A 17638-nucleotide genomic window follows, 5' to 3' on the forward strand; every position below is an offset into this window, starting at 1 on the left:
GGCTGGGATTACCGGGCGCAGCAGATGTGAGCTGAACCGCGGCCTGCGTGGGGACCACGGCCAAGTTTAGGTTGACACATCATCACTCTCTGTATCCTGCAGGACGGCGTGTGCGTCCAGCAGTTTGCTGCATGGCACATAGCAAAACAGAGTCGGCGTCACACACATCTCTCTACTCAATTGATTTTATTTAAATAGCCAGGGGAATGTGTTAAACTCTTGAACCCCACCCGCCCGCCCACCGTCCCCCCCGATTCCTGATAGGACTCCTGATTTGCAACAACATCGGAGAGTCTTAATGACGACGGCGAGCCTGAATCGGACTTCTAGCTGTCCTTTTTCTGCAGATACAATCCACAAAATACACACTTTAGATAAATACACAGATCCATAAATGGCAAAAGTTGGCCTCCTGCCTCCCAGGGCAGATGTTGGTAAGAGGCTTTCACGACAAGACTGAAACTTGGCTGGACGCACAGTAGCGCATTTACACATTTTATGCTGAGCATTTAACATTTGGACCCAGGAGAACAATAACTATTATTCACAAACCACAGACATGGAAAAACAAACGAAATGTACGCCCCACATGGGGGGGGGGATGGTTAACCAGACTAGCCTAAGTGTTGGTTGAGTCCGACCTCGGTGACTATGGAGACTTAGACCGGGAGGTGCGGGTGCTGTTTGGGAACATAATAGCCCGGCAGAGTCGAAGTGTGAAGACCCTGCGATGTAACTCCGGACACAGGAGGAAGGTTTGCCAAGATGCAGTAAATACAGTGATGGACTTTCCGGAGAGACACACTTGGAAGAGTTTGTTTTCCTGAAAGAAGCACGTCAGGCCAAAATGCCTTCCGGCTCATTTAAAGAACAAAATGAAACCTTCACTATAGGAACAACATTTCAAAATAAACTAGACAAAGAAATAGAAAACAGACGTGGAAAAGAAACAGAAGAGTCTCTGACTTAATATGACTCTTTATGCTTCGTAGCATCAAGCTTTAAGAGTTTGTGCAAATCCCAAAACTGGAGTAATCTGTAATGTGCATACAGTAGAACTCAAAGACAGTCCGCAGTTCATCTCCCACACCGTAACACCGGCATGTGGGAAATGAGCGAGGACAAGCTGCTGCGCTTCCACGGTACATCTGGAAACACATCAGCTGGGCTCCTTATTTGTAGTAAGAGACGGACAAAAGAAGAAGAGCTGTAGGGGAGGAGAGCGAGCCCCTCCAGAGGTCAACGGTCACACTGGGACCCCCTCCCCGTCTCTGGTCAGAACGGGGAGAGGCTGGGCACTTTGATATTAATGTCTCCGATGTTGATGTTGCGGGGAATCTCCGGGAGGTTCATGTTCTTCACCGCGGAGACGGCGCGTGCTGGTGCCGCAGACAGGCCACCCTGTAGAAAGCAAGAACAACGCCGAGCACAGCATTCGTTACCATGGTGAACAATAACCGAGAGGATTTGGGGCTGGGCACTAAAAGGTGGTGCACTGAAGAGGACAGGAATGAGGGCAGGAAAACCATCGGCCATGTTTCTCCGTGAGAAGCTGCTGTTGCTGTTGTCTACAGCTTTACTCACACTGGCTTAGTTTTACAGACGGAGGTCCTGTAATGTCATTTTCAAACGCTGTATGTGTAATTCTGGTTGTCCATTTGAACAGCGTAAAGGATTTTTCTATATCTACTTTCTGCTTTCTTTTTACAAACATAATTCCAGTGCATTTAATGTCAATGTAACTAGCTAGCTACCCACTACTGCTACTCAGCTAGCTTCACTGGCAAGCTCTACCAGATCTTTAAAATGCTGCTCAACAAGACATAAAATGGACAAGAGATTAAGTGCGTCACTTTGCAATATTTCAAAGATTTTTTCTCTCTCCCCTTTTCTCCCCAATTACCCCACTCTTCTGAGCCATCCTGGTCGCTGCTCCACTCCCTCCGCCAATCCGGGGAGGGCTGCAGACTACCACATGCCTCCTCCGATACATGTGGAGTCGCCAGCCGCTTCTTTTCACCTGACAGTGAGGAGTTTCGCCAGGGGGAGGTAGCACATGGGAGGATCACGCTATCCCCCCCCCCCGAACAGGTGCCCAGACCGACCAGAGGAGGCGCTAGTGCGACCGGGACACATACCCATATCCGGCTTCCCACCCACAGACACGGCCAATTGTGTCTGTAGGGACGCCCGACCAAGCTGGAGGTAACGCGGGGATTTGAACCGGTGATCCCCGTGTTGGTAGGCAACGGAATAGACCGCCATGCCACTCGAACGCCCGGTATGTAGCTCTTTTAAAAGACATGTTTACATTGAAATAAATATACCAATACAAGTAGTTATGTCTCTTGTTGTATTGGTTTGCCCTCTTATGGGCATAATGCGCAAAAATATATTCGAATCGGTTCGAACCTATGTGCTTTTAAGAAGGACTCAAATGTCATTTTTGGTCAGTTTTGACAGCCCGATGGTGGATTCTCTCATTTGGAGGTTCTACTCAAGTATTTTACCAGCCAGCTGACATAAGAGTGCCTGGAAGATTTTGAGGTAACATCCATAATGGCTGTCGGAGATAAAGCCATTTTGCTGTCTCACCTCAGACTTCTCCATGCGGTTCTGCAGCTCCACCTGGGCGACGATCTCGTTCATGTTGGTCTCCAGCACCATGCCTCCCATCACCACCTCCTGCAGTATGTAATGCACCTGAGAGGAGAGCAGGAACAACAGAAGCCATGGTGGGCACAGGAAGATGACGGGGGATTGCTTGGCCTAACTGAGTTTGAATTTATTATTTTATTCACTTCAAAATCACTAGGCGAATAAATGTGTAAAACATTCTTTCCCAATAATATGGTATCAAGTTTACAAGTATAAAAATAGCTAAAAAGATTAGCCAAAGTCTATTTTTTTTGGGACCCCCCCTTTTTTTCCCCAATTGTATCCGGCAAATTACCCGACTCTTCCGAGCCGTCCCGGTTGCTGCTCCACCCCCTCTGCCGATCCGGGGAGGGCTGCAGACTACCACATGCCTCCTCTGATACACTTGGAGTTGCCAGCTACTTCTTTTCACCTGACTGTGAGGAGTTTCCCCAGGGAGACGTAGCGCGTGGGGGGGATCACGCTATTCCCTCCAGTCCCCCCCTCCCCCGAACAGGCACCCCGACCAACCAGAGGAGGTGCTAGTGCAGCGACCAGGATACACACCCACATCCGGCTTCCCACCCGCAGACACGGCCAATTGTGTCTGTAGGGACGCCCGACCAAGCTGGAGGTAACTCAGAGATTAGATCCAGCGATCCCTGTGTTGGAATAGACCGCCATGCTACCCGGACTCCTGGACAAGTGCTTGTTTTTAGCCTGTCCCTGCCTTTTCACATTTATGAAGATGATATAAAGAGGTGTAGATGTAGAGGACAGTGATGGAGTGCTGGTGTCCATGTATAAAGTATACAAAGGGGGTAGATGTAGAGGACCACTTCTTGTTAAAACAATGGTTTATCAGTGTGTCTGTGATACACTAGAAATCTTCTTAAAGAATGGAAAAAAATAACTTATCTGACGGTTGAACAATTCAAGCACGTAGCAGTCATGATACGATCAGGTCTTAACAAGTAGCCTGTCACAGATGTTGAGTGGATCGTAGGAAGCGGTTTGTTAGAAAAATTAAGCTCTCTGTCTGGGAGGGAGATCCCCTCGGTTTCATCTTGTGGACATTCCTCAGTTCCGTAGATAACACCGCTCACTTCAAACAACTCCCCACCCAAAACCCTTCAGCGCCACATGACACCAATTTCCTGCTGAGGGAATTTGATCAGGACAGCGCTGCCCACAAACAAGCATGTTCGGTGCCAGGGAATGATGAGGAAACAAACAAATCTTCAATATAGCCAACAAACTGCCAAATTCTAGGGCTGCACATAACTGAGTATGACGCTGTATCGGATTAGACCGCCGACAGTAGGTTTAAGGGGGTCAAGATTTTTATATCGAGGCCAAATAATACAGATGTTTGGTTGAATTATGCGCTCGACTTTCCCAGAGCCAACCCCTTAACACCAAGGCTCGACACTGATCAGGAATAAGACTGTCGGGACTATCTGCCCTGTGTTTACACAGGCTTAAACCTAGTTCACAACGATCCACATCATAGTCACACCTACAGCAGCAGAAAAAAGCAGACACATAAGCTTCTTCTCACCTTATCCATGTGGAATATGAGGTCCAGCTCGCAAACATTTTCAAAACATTTATCCAGCGTCTCCACAAACACCTACAAGAAAGAACAGTCGGTACAGCAAGGTCAAATACTGTCATGTTCCAAATAGCTGCATAAATAAGAAGTATTTAAACTTGTACCACTAGAAAACTGTATTTGAATCACTTGATTTGCCATACTGCTGTTTTTGCACGTTATAATCTATTTACTACGAATGGTGTATACTTCATTAATGCTGACCATTTTCCAAAGCATGCCATAGTTTTTTTGGTTTAGATTTCTGAATGCACTTTTCATGCTTTCCAAGGAGCCTCTGGTTCCCATTCATTGCTGTACAGTATAAAAATTCACTCACTGGGACATGAGAATTGGTTGAAATATGCAATCCATCCATTATCCAAGCCGCTTATCCTGCTCTCAGGGTTGCGGGGATGCTGGAGCCTATCCCAGCAGTCATTGGGCGGCAGGTGGGGAGACACCCTGGACAGGCCGCCAGTCCATCACAGGACTGACATACATTCACACCTAGGGACAATTTAGTATGGCCGATTCATCTGACCTACATGTCTTTGGACTGTGGGAGGAAACCAGAGCACCCAGAGGAAACCCACGCAGACACGGGGAGAAGATACAAACTCCACACAAGAGGACGACCTGGGATGACCCCCAAGGTTGGACTACCCCGGGGCTCGAACCCAGGACCTTCTTGCTGTGAGGCGACCGTGCTAACCACTGCACCACCATGCCGTCCAGTCTAAAAGACATTCTCATGCTAATCTATTTACATGAGTCCCCAGCTCCAGCTATCAGGCTAAATCAAATAACAAAATATGTTCTAATGCATTTTGCACCACCAGATCTTTTTTGAAGGCCTCAGACCTCATAGACCTGACCAACAAAATTTACACACAGGTCTATCCACCAAGTCTATTTTAATATCCACCAGATTTCATTATTTTCTGTTTCACTGAGTAATGGGCAAGATCATTTGTGAAATGTGCGTAATATGCAACCCATTACAATGAAAACTGTTAATGTTGTTTTTGTCAATGCAGCTGAAATCATGGATTGTGGGAAGTTTTCCAGGTGGTACGTTCTAATGCCGATGGGAAACTCGGCTATCCAAGATTTGAGAGTCAGCTGCTGAACAGTATTGCAGTCATGAGCTATGTTGTCAGAAAATCAAATTTGAAAGAAAAACAACAGTGAAACATGGACATCTTGATAGAGGTGATGTGAATCTGGTAGCTTATTGCATTAAACAGGTTGCTTTTCAGCAGCCAACTCTCAAATTTCAGATGTCAGAGCTTCCCACCAACAATGGCAGGCACCACCCTTAAGACTTTTCATAACAATCTATGCTTTTAGCTACAGTTTCCCTCAAAGAAAGTCTAATTTTTGACACACAATAACATCGACAACATTTTCACTGTTTTGGATTACCTGTCCCAAACAAGTTTCAAGTCTCTGCAAGTTGATTTTTATTCCGTACTGATATGAATGGAAATCACTGCTCCACTGGAAGTTTGGAAAAATACTTTAAGAAATCTTAAAAACTATGCTTTGGAAAATGGTCATGAGTCATTTTAAGTATTAAATCATTTGTAGTAAATGGGTTAAAACATGCAAAAACACCACCAGCAGATTCCTTGAAATGTAGGGTCTGACTCACCTAGTGCTGCCTTCACGCTATGTGGTATTACCCTAACTACAAGCTCCCCCCTGGGAAAAACTACTCCGAGCAGCCTCCTAGTGACAAGTTCAAGTTGAAAATTTAGGATTATCCTTGGGTCATGAATTGCAGTATTGTTAAAAATGTACTCTCAGATGATGTTTGATTTTTGTACAGCTGATCCCAAGTATTTAAACTCATACGCCTTCGTCACCTCTACTCCTTGCATCCTCACCATTCCACTGTCCTCCCTCTCATTCAAGACGGAATACCTATGCGTGAATGAGAAGGAGGGCAGTGGAATGGTGAGGATCCAAGGAGTAGAGGTGACAAAGGCGTACGAGTTTAAATACTCGGGGTCAACTGTTCAAAGTAACGGGGAGTGCAGAAGAGAGGTGAAGAAGAGAGTGCAGGCAGGGTGGAGTGGGTGGAGAAGAGCGTCAGGAGGGATTTGTGACAGAAGGGTACCAGCAAGAGTTAAAGGGAAGATTTACAAGATGGTTGTGAGACCAGCTATGTTGTATGGTTTGGAGACAGTGACACTGATGAAAAGACAGGAGGCGGCGCTGGAGGTGACAGAGTTGAAGATGCTAAGATTTTCATTGGGAGTGACAAAGAAGGACAGGATTAGGAACGAGTATATTAGAGGGACAGCTCGGGTTGGACGATCTGGAGACGAGAGGCAACATTGAGATGGCTTGGACGTGTGAAGGAGAGATGCTGGGTATATTGGGAGAAGGATGCTGAATATGGAGCTGCCAGAGAAGAGGAAAAGAAGAAGGCCAAAGAGGAGGTTTATGAATGTGGTGAGGGAGGACATGCAGGTGGGTGGTGTGACAGAAGAAAATGCAGAGGACAGGAAGAAATGAAAATGGATGATCCACTGTGGCAACCCCTAATGGGAGCAGCCGAAAGTAGTAGTAGTAGTAGTAGTCTCAGATGTTGTTTGAACCTGTAACTGTCAACATCCATTCCAAAGTACTTCAATGCACTTAATAGCCACTAAAGACTAGGTTACAGTTTTAGTTATCTTTACTCCTCAATGTCTTTAAAATGTCAGATATTGCCAAATATTTCAGGAATATTAAAGGTAGAATCAATAAAGTCAGTGTCATAACTGTCCTCTTGGATGTTGGGCGGTTCCACTGAGCCGTCATGTGAATGCTTTCTAGCTGGAGCCATGAGACGTCATCTGGTTCATCCAACGTGATATAAATACTGTATGATTGTACAAGTTGTATTCAAACTTTTCAAGTGTGGACAATCCAGAATTTCAAATGTAACTCTCTTTTCCCAAGATTTCAAATTACGATTCATTTTAAATTCATCCTTTCCTGTCGGGGGGGGGGGGGGGGTGAGAGGACTGAATCCCAAATAGGGAAAAGAGCCCCACACTGTAACAGAGCAACTAGAACCAAGCTCTTAGAACATTTTTGTGTGCCTTTACTAAAGGCTGAAAGGTTTCAGGGAAGTTTCGTTGCGTTTCTCAGGTACCTGCAGCTTACTTGGCACAGCTTACAGACAAGGCTCAGCGTTTTCAGTTTTTATTTTTCAAAGCCATCCAGCATGCCGAATTTCGCCACAAGAGGACACTGTTACATAACCTCACACGAACAGGAACAAACTATTGGATCCGTGGAAACATAAAATCCGGGTGAAAATCGGTTTAAACCGATCTGCTCCTTTTAAAAAAAAATCTGGGTATTTTTCAATGAAAAATCGGTAAAAACCGAAAACGCTGAGCCTTGCTTACAAAGCAAAACAACATTATCAGCCAGCCGAGCACACTGGATCTATGTTCTGTTATGGCTGCGAATAATTACTGAGTAACTAACTACTGTAATATATTAACTGAGTTACATGGTTGTTGGGACATTCATTATTTCCTAGTCAAGATGAAGTCCTCCGAGTTCCTATGAGTGGTGGTGCTGAATAATCTAAGTTACAATCTTTTGCTTTTACCAAGAGCCCAGATATTGCAACCCCCCCCACCCCACCAAAAAAAAAGACTTTTGGATCAATTTGTTCTTGTTTTGTATTTGAAAGGTTGATTAGATCTTGAAAAATAGCACACAAGATGACAAGGCATGTTACACTTGTCTTTCAAGTGAACTCCATATTGAGAAAAATGATTTCAAATAGGTAAACACATGCACATTCAACTGATGCATTTCAGATTTAGTTGCACATTGGCACCAGTTTCAGCCCACAGCTGTCCCTGAGATGACATAGTCGGAAACATGACCATGCATTTTAACTATCACATCCCAGATCATGACCTCAGCTATACGATAAAAGACAAGATATGAGCATTTTTTTACAGCACCATCTCACGCGAGTTCAAGGGTTATTGATAATATTTGACACCTGAGCAGTTTTCTTTGATGGCCTGGCGGCCTGTCCAGGGTGTCTCCCTGCCTGCTGCCCAATGACTCCTGGGATAGGCTCCAGCATTCCGCAACCCCGTCCATTATCCAAGCCGCTTGGATAATGGACGGCTCGACTTGAGCAGTTTTAACTCAAGTCCCGTTTTATCAGAACTGCAGTCAATAAAGAAAATAAAACCACATTTTCAAACATCAATTGCTCTATATCAATCATAGCTTTTCACTGTTAACATTTTGCTAATTTAGCAAAAACTCTGATTCTCTTTTTGATTTCAGTGCTGATTTTTTATTTTTTTTATTTTAGTGATCCCACCGCTCCTGGTGGTAGTGTAATCTTAAATTCCTCAATCAGGAAAAGTACAAGTAACTGATAGCAAAGAGGTCACGTTTGTCAGAGAAGATAGGAACAGGGATGCAGACGTTTTTCAGAACAGATAACAAGTGTGATGTGTGTAGAACAAGGGTGTGCGGAATAATAATCAGCGGCTGACCTGGATCAAGTCCAGAATGCCAAGTTCACTCTCAGACGAGTCCACGCAGAAGACGAAGTAGAGTGTTGCGTAATGCCGGTATATCAGTTTATAGTCGGAGCCACCGATGAGACTGCAAAGAGAAAAACAACAGAACAAAAAAAGTTTGAGAGAACTGGTCGGCTCAAGGTGAAGACAGCGTTCTTTCATCTTTCTTTCAAACAGAAAAAGCTAGAATACTTCCAAACCCTTTGACTTCTGCATTTTTTTTTGTGTAACAGCCTGAATACAAAATCCATAATTTCAGATTTTTTACTGTACACAATAACATCTATTTCCAGTAATCTGTCAAGAGTAGATGCATTTACAAATCAGTTAAAACCAAAGGCTGTTGTGCCCAAAGAACTCAAAACGAAAGTCTTTTAAGAGAATAAGTATTTAATTCATGGTGTTTTGTTGCACTGACAGCCTACATTTTGGCTGGTTTCATTGAAACATATATCTCTTTATAAAAAGGTCCCACAAGACGGGCGTCCGGGTGGCGTGGCAGTCTATTCCGTTGCCTACCAACACGGGGATCGCCGGTTACCTCCGGCTTGGTCGGGCATCCCTACAGACACAGTCAGACCATATCTGCGGAAGAGAAGCCAGATGTGGGTATGTGTCCTAGTCGCTGCACTAGCGCCTCTTCTGGTCGGTTGGGGCGCCTGATCGGAGCGGGGGGGAACCGGGGGGGAGGGGAATAGCGTGATTCTCCCACACACTACATCCTCATGGCGAAACTCCTCACTGTCAGCTGAAAAGAATCCGCTGGCGACTCCACATGTATCGGAGGAGATGTGGTAATCTGCAGCCCTCCCTGGATCGGCAGAGGGGGTGGAGCAGTAACCAGGACAGATTGGAAGAGTGGGGTAATTGGCCAAGTACAATTGGGGAGAAAAAGGGGAAACCCCCCCCCCAAAAAAAAGGTCCCACAGACAAAAGTTGATGTCATGGCAGAAACTCATGTCACTAAGGCCAAGAAACCCTCCACACAACTCAAGAGGCCAAATTAGAAGGAAGCATCAATTTAGATAATGGTATTAAACAATTTCTGAAGTCCTGGATTTAAGTAGTCTAAACTTCTGCAGTTACTCTACCTAGAGCTGATTGTCCTACAAAAGTGACAAACCCGAACCTTGATCATGGAGGTGACCAAGAGCTACAGAGCTTCTTGGTTGCGATGGAAGATCTTGTTCAAGGAGGTTTAGGTACAACAGTCAGTGCGGCTTCATAAATCTGGGCTGTATGGCAGAATGAGAAGACGGAGCATGACTAACCGTGACCGTGATACTGGTTTGTAGCATCATCCAGCCAAGCAGCAATACCAATCCCCTACTATTACTTGGACCACTGTTGCTTATTGTGCGCTTCCACGACTTGCACTTGAAACGACATTTCAAGTGCAAGTATTGACAATCATTTAGTGCTTCAGATGTCTGTAGACTGACAAATATATCTGCCAAATGCTGACTCTCTTACTTTGGATTAAAGCATCTGCTAAATAAGAAAATAGAAAATATAGAGGCCACTGCTTAAAAACAAAAAAAACAAAATAATTTTAATTATATAGCACATTTCTAAAACAAGGTTACAAAGTGCTTTACAAAGAAATAAAACCAGACAAGGCAAAAATAAGAATAAAATAAGAGTAAAAATAACAACAGTATAAATAAATAAAAACAAATATCAAACATTTGTAAAAGCTTTCATAAAAAGAAAAGTTTTAAGATGAGATTTAGAAGAAGCTAGTGACCTGGTTTGTCTTAGTTCAACAGGAAGGGAGTGCCATAGTGTGGGGCTCTAACAGCAAAAGCTCGATCACCCTTTGTGACAAACCGAGACCTGGGAATAACCAGCAGGGCTCCATCTGTGGATGTTAATGGTCGAGGAGGCGTATACCAGTAAATCAGAAATGTATGTAGGAGCAAGACCATTTAAAACCTTAAAAGTGGGGGGCATCCGGGTGGCGTGGCAGTCTATTCTGTTGCCTACCAACACGGGGATCGCCGGATCGAATCCCCATGTTACCTTCGGTTTGGTCGGGCGTCCCTACAGACACAATTGGTCGTGTCTGTGGGAAGGATGCCGAATGTGGGTATGTGTCCTGGTCGCTGCATTAGCGCCTCCTCTGGTCGGTCGGGGCGCCTGTTCGTCCCCGCAGCAAAACTCCTCACTGTCAGGTGAAAAGAAGCGGCTGGCAACTCCACATGTATCGGAGGAGGCATGTGGCCCTCCCCAGATTGGCAGAGGGGGGGAGCAGCGACCAGGATGGCTCGGAAGAGTGGAGTAATTGGCCAAGTACAATTGGGGAGAAAAAGTGCGGGGGGAAAAAAGAAAGAAAGAAAACCTTGTAAGTGAGCAATACATTGTAGGGAGCAAGCACAGGAGTGATATGGTCATGCCTTTGTCCCTGTATTGAGGCAAGCAGTGACGTTTTGTACCAACTTCAGATGATGGAGGAGCCCTTGCTGATACCAGAAAAAGTGCATTACAATAGTCAAGCTGAGAATAGATAAAAGCATGTACAACTTTTTGCAGATCGGCAATTGATAAAAATGACGTAATTTTGGAGAATAGCTTGAGCTGGAGAAAGCATGACTGAACAACATGTTTCATTATCAAAATCAAGGTTAGCATCGAATGTTACCCCAAGATTCCTAGCAGCCTGCTTAAGACTACCTGGCAGACCACCAAGATTAGTAACAAAAGGGCTGATGGAATTTGAGATTGAACAGAATGACCTCAAAAAGACAAATAACAGCATGTGTTGAATTTGCACAAAGGGATGTGCAACTCAGAGTATGAGGTAAAAGAGTCTGATCCGGTTAAACTTTTATTAATTCTTTGGTTGAAATGCAATGCATCATGTTTCTAAAAAAAAAAAAACAGGAACAGTACATCAGCCATTTAAGTCTACTCTCTGTGAAGCATAGTGCAGAGAGAATCATGATGTTGTTTTTCAGCAGGAGGAACTGGGAGATGTTTTTAAGTATAAAGGGAATGAAGAATGGAGCCAAATACCAGCTTAAAGTGTCAAAAGACCTTAGATTTGGGTGAAGATTTATATCTCAACAGAACAATTCCTCTGAGCATGCCGCCAAATCAACAATGAAATGACTTCAGACCAAGAATGTGAAAATCCCTGAGTGGCCCGGCCAAAGCCAAGGTTTGAATCCGATTATATCTGTGGAATGACATGAAGATACCCATGTTCAGGCGAGCCCCGATCCAGCCAGCGTGACCTTGCGCAACTCTACAAAGGAGTGGGAGAAAATCTCAAAAGTCCAAATGCGCCAAGCTAAAACAGACTTGTCCTCGAAGGATCAACACTTTAATTATTGCAGATTGATGTAACCAAGTATGTCACTTTTTTTAAGAGATGGTTTTATGTTTTATTCCACTGCATAGTTAAAAAAAAGTTTTCACTTTATGGTTCATAATGGGCGATTGTGTTTGGAGTGTCAATTTTCCTCAAGTCTATTTTGAACTCAGGCTGAAAGAGGGGAAAAACACACACACACACACACACACACACACACACACACACACACACACACACACACACACACACACACACACACACACACGAGGCCCAGAAATGCACACAAACAGGCGTGGTTAGTTTGTTCTTGCCTTCCTCCCTCCAAGAAGTTGCATACGTTGTCATCCCTCTTGGAAACCAAATGAAACGTCTCTCGAATTATCTGCTGCTGCAGGTCCTCTGCCTGAAGGAACACAGATCAGCGTTGTGTCAGTGGAAAATGTGGTGTCTACAGTCTAACTAGTGCCGCTCACTGTGGCTGAAATGACAAACTGGGTGGGGCTCTCGAGTTAGTCCACTCCATCTTCCACTTTAACTGGTAACACACCAATGTATGGAACTCATACTCTCAATATCTAGTAGGATGGTAAACCAAACAAATAAACAAAGTAAAAGATGTCTGTTGTTGTTTCATAAGTTTGTGTATTTTGTAAAACGAAATGGGACTTGCAATAAAGCCCAACGTATTAAAAAAAAATTGGCCCAAAGAAAGTTTAACCTGTAATGACTTATGTGGTATTCAGATGACAGGAAAGTGTACAAATCAGTTGCCAGATAACTTAAATTTCAAAACAGGATTTAAGTCCTAATAGACTGAATTTTTCCAAATTCACTGCTTCTTATCTAAAAGTTTACAGAATAATACCAGGCAGAGGAAACCAAAACCTCACCAGTTTCAGTACCTTAACACACAATATTTCACTTTTGCTGTGTACGATAACATGTGACGCTATTGACGTTTTCAGGCCACATATCTAATTGTTAATCTTCTAGGGTCAAGTCAATTTTATTTGTATAGCCCCAATAATCACAAATTTCCGTCAGGGGTCACTGATATGTCAAACTGTTCTGTAAATATTATAGCTCATTAAATTAAATTGTGCTGAGAGTGGACCACAGAGATGGCTGTTACCTCAAACTGGGTCTTATCAAGTATTCGTCCATCCATTATCAAAACCGCTTATCCTGCTGCCAGGGTGGCGGGGGTGCTGGAGCCTATCCCAGCAGCCACTCAAGTATTAATTCGTGTTAGTTTATAGAAACAGGTGTCACACCAAATTGCATGACCCCGGTTGAAAGTTTGAATCCAGTTAAGGGGCAGGAAAACTACTAAGCTTTTTTTTTTTAAGGGAAATTTCCAACTGCTAAATCTAAATGGGCCAGGGAACATAAAGTGGGCGTCTACTCCTAAACACAGGAGAGCCCTGGTCTTGGCACGGTGTGACGTCTCCCTTCTTCAGCATGAACGCTGACTGCTAGCAATATAAACTAGCTCAGTCAGTGGTTCTCAACCTTTTTGGGGTCCTGGACCCCCTGCGTATTTTTGATCTACCCTGAGGACCCCTCCACCTGATCTTGGGGGAGGGGGGTTGCAATTTGATAGAAACAGTAGAAACTGCATTTTAAATTGCATTATAGCATTTATTCACTCTTTGGGGCAAAAATAAGAGCTGTAAGTTGTAATTTAGATATAGTTAACAAAACAGAACTCTTATGCAGTAACTTTCAGATATATGTAACAACACAGAATATGTATTCAGTAACTTTCATATATATGTAACAACAGAATTTTTATGCAGTAACTTTAACAATGCAAACGGGAGCGAGATCTCTTATTAAAATACAATAAATTACACTTGTGAAACAGATGTAATTAGAGAAAAACAGTCCTGTTACCCTTTATAGTTTAGGTGGATAAAGGTCTCAGTCACATTTGAGTAAAATAATCCTATTTCTATAAATGTCATAGGATCTTTTTTTAGAGATATTTTATTTTCACGGACCCCTTGCAATTACACCACGGACCACTAGGGGTCCGCGGACCCCCGGTTGAGAAACACCGAGCTCAGTGTTTCTCAACCCAGTCCTCAAGGAACCCCTATCCTGCATATGTTCTTTGAGACCCTGAATAGGCACCTGTTTGTAGTTATTCAACCGATCAGCAGTGACTGCTGCCATCTTTTAACGCTGTGGTGCCAGAGTGCGTTGCTGCCTTTACCGAGATACGAAACGGTGGCACGGCGCAGCATTTAGCATCCGGCTAGCTAGCTAGCTAGAGGAACCAGTGCGACAAACACAAACCTCAGACATACTTACGAAATACTGATAAAACCTGATGAGCCGCGGCTTCCCGTGGTTATTGAATATTAGGATCGCTTTGATCATTGTCACAGCTATTCTTAAATCCCTGTTTCACAGATGTTTTGATGTCGTTGCCGCTATTTGAAACGAAGCGTCAAATCTGTCCCCCAAGCTATCATGTCCTACTTCCGGTGGCGTCTTCCCTTTCGGCGGTCGACATCGAACAAAAGCTCCGAATCACAGTTCCGCAAAGGTTAAATAGTTTTGTTTTTTTTGGGGGGGGGGTGACGAACCTCGGACTCGGGAGAGATATGAAATGAACTGAGAAAACGCAATTTAAAATTGTCTGTGCTCACTTTCTCAGGTAGAACTGTCACAAATTACTATTGTCATTATTGGTTTTTAGTGGCGGTTGGCATCCAAAATGCCGCATTACCGCCATCTAGTGGACTTAAACTAAAATTTCCACTGACTACCACTGCTGCCACTACTACTACTGCTACTGTGGTGACGCAGTGGAGGTGGTCCGTATGACATTACAAAACGACCCCACCCTTAGCAATAGGACCACCCTTAACACTGACCAAGTGTGTCTTCTCCTGGAGCTGTGTCTTCAGTCCACGTACTTCACATACAGGGGGCAGTACTGTAGGCAGAAGCATGGGTGTGCTATGGGTTCCCCAGCCTCACCTGTGGTGGTCAACCTGTATATGGAGGAAGTAGAAAAGAGGGCTCTGGTGTCCTATCCAGGGACACCACCTAGCCATGGTTCAGATTTGTGGACGACACCTGGGTTAAAACCACATTTCACCGACCACATTAACTGTGTGGACAAGCACATCAAGTTCTCCAGGGAGGATGTGAAACATGACAGGCTGGCCTTCTTACACAGTGAAATTGCAACTGGTGATGGGGACATTTGATTGCTGATGTTTACCGTAAACCAACACATGCTGATCAGTACTTAAGGTCTGACTCTCATCATCCACTGGAGCACAAACTAGGAGTCACCAGGACGCCGCACCACCGAGCTGACAACGTCCCCACCGACACAGCAGCCGGGGAAGGGGAGCGATCCCACATTAAACAGGCCCTGGTTAAGTGTGGTTATCCTGACTGGGTGTTTGTCAAAGCCAGGAAGACGCCCAGACAGTGCACCAGCCGACTGAAGAGAGCAGAAGGACGGCAGCTGTCTACGTGTAAACCAGTGGTGAGTCCATATGTGGTGGGAGTGTCGGAACAATTGAGACGCATATTTTCCAAAAACTGCGTTTCAGTTGCTTTCAAACCCCAAAACACGTGGCGCCAGAAATTGGTCCATCCCAAGGATCAGGTCACCCGGCACAAACAGAGCAATATGGTGTACGCTGTTAAGTGCCAGGAGTATGCCATGACTTGTACATTGGGGAAACTAAACAGACGTTGGCCAAGAGGATGGCACAACACAGGAGCGCTAACGTGTCAGGCCAGTGGCCACTCTTTCAAGCGGATGAGGATGTGCACATCCTTGATAGGGAGGAACGATGGTTTGAACGGGGAGTCAAAGAGGCCATCTATGTGAAATGCTGTGATTGCAAACATTCCCAAATCCTCTGTGAATAGCACACATGGGCATTTGCATATGATGGTTGTTATAAGGGTGGGGACACCTGCGGTCAGTTGAGACTGAAGAGGTCACTTAGATGAGTGATGAAACGTATCTTACGTTGTATCCAGATGTACTAATTCAACCTTCTTTAACTACTACTACTACTACTACTTTCAGCTGCTCCCATTAGAGGTCGCCACAGTGGATCATCCATTTCCATTTCTTCCTGTCCTCTGCATTTTCCTCTGTCACGCCAGCTACATGCAAGTCCTCCCTCACCATATCCATAAACCTCCTCTTTGGCCTTCCTCTTCTCCTCTCCCCTGGCACCTCCATATTCAGCCTCCTTCTCCCAATATACCCAGCATCTCTCCACACATGTCCAAACCATCTCAATCTTGCCTCGTCTCCAAACCGTCCAACCTGAGCTGTCCCTCTAATATACTCGTTCCTCATCCTGTTCTTCTTCGTCACTCCCGGTGAAAGTCTTCTCATCTTCATCTCTGCCACCTCCAGCTCCACCTCCTGTCTTTTCGTCAGTGCCACTGTCTCCAAACCATGCAACATAGCTGGTCTCACAACCATCTTGTAAACCTTCCCTTTTACTCTTGCTGGTACCCTTCTGTCACAAATCACTCCTGCCACTCTTCTCCACCCACTCCACCCTGCCTGCACTCTCTTCTTCACCTCTCTCCCAGTTGACCCCAAGTAACATTTCCACTGACTAAATCAAATAATATGTCCTTCCAACCCATTTCCCATTCTGCTATAGATTCTCTATTCCTCAGGTTTGACTAAAAGGCCCTCGGCAGCTGCTGCACACCTTCTTCAGAAACACCCAGAAATGTCCTTGATGCATCTAAAATTGTGTCAGTTCTCTCAGATTGTCTTTCTCCTCCAGCAGTGCAGTTAATCACCGACGCCAAAAAGGTCAAAAACTTCATCCCTTCCCTTCTAAAAGCAAAACTCAGCATGCTTCCTGACTGACTTGGCCTCCTCCTTAGCTTCTTGTCTCACATCATTCCCGTTGTTTCGCTCCACAGTCCCTTTTCTGCTCTCATCTTATTCCCTTTCTCTACATTAACTCTTTGAACACCGCTGGCCCCGTGTCATGATTTCCCCGGTAGTGAAAGCTGGCTTGCGCTTTCTCCAAATTTACAATCTTCCACATTGCAGCTGTCGCCCCCACATCTTCTGGCTCCATCACATGCTGCTGCAACATGTTCATAGTGTTCTGGGCGGCTGAAACATCTGAGAGGGGCGCTCTCACATGGCCTCACCCTGTGACTCGCACAATCAAGGTATACACTCTTCCCGGCAAGTCCCCTTCAGAAGTCAAACACAGACTTACTGTCCTCCTTCTGCCCTTCTCGGAATCTAGTCATTCTTCTTGCCTCACAAGCACCTGTAACATCCCAGAATAACCCAGTCTGTACTGACAGGGGCACGCCACTTACCACTCCCTTCTCCTTGGCTTTTAATCCGAGTGGGAATCAAGTCACACAGAGATGCCTTCTAAATAGCTTGATCTTAAAGGCTCTATCCCTCTGACGCTTTGAGATACCATCAATGAAAACCATCGAGCTTCTGGTTATCCTGATCGATCGTACTCCTCCCAACTTTTCCCCCTGCAAACGTTC

The 17638-nt window shown here is 44.8% G+C and overlaps 1 protein-coding gene across 1 annotated transcript; it reads right to left on the reverse strand.

The window, feature by feature from the left end:
* Window positions 1-246: 246 nt before the first annotated feature.
* On the reverse strand, window positions 247-14596 carry ap3s2 (adaptor related protein complex 3 subunit sigma 2). Its single transcript, XM_056278624.1, has 6 exons — window positions 14426-14596; window positions 12421-12512; window positions 8767-8878; window positions 4199-4270; window positions 2596-2703; window positions 247-1401 (listed from the first exon to the last, which is right to left on the reverse strand). Exons 1-6 carry the CDS (start codon window positions 14492-14494, stop codon window positions 1276-1278), a joined length of 579 nt encoding a protein of 192 aa, XP_056134599.1. The 5' UTR covers window positions 14495-14596; the 3' UTR covers window positions 247-1275.
* Window positions 14597-17638: the final 3042 nt, after the last annotated feature.

Source organism: Lampris incognitus, chromosome 4, assembly GCF_029633865.1.
Source record: "Lampris incognitus isolate fLamInc1 chromosome 4, fLamInc1.hap2, whole genome shotgun sequence".
Lineage (NCBI taxonomy): Eukaryota > Metazoa > Chordata > Actinopteri > Lampriformes > Lampridae > Lampris > Lampris incognitus.

What these genes read in the sequence shown, in the direction of transcription:
- ap3s2 (XM_056278624.1), bottom strand. Translation starts at nt 14,494, where the DNA reads ATGATCAAAGCGATCCTAATATTCAATAACCACGGGAAGCCGCGGCTC. An exon ending in AACTTCTTGGAGGGAGGAAG is followed by an intron (nt 8,879 to 12,420) that starts GCAAGAACAAAC and finishes TTCTCTTTGCAG; the next exon opens with TCTCATCGGTGGCTCCGACT. An exon ending in GCATTCTGGACTTGATCCAG is followed by an intron (nt 4,271 to 8,766) that starts GTCAGCCGCTGA and finishes TCTTTCTTGTAG; the next exon opens with GTGTTTGTGGAGACGCTGGA.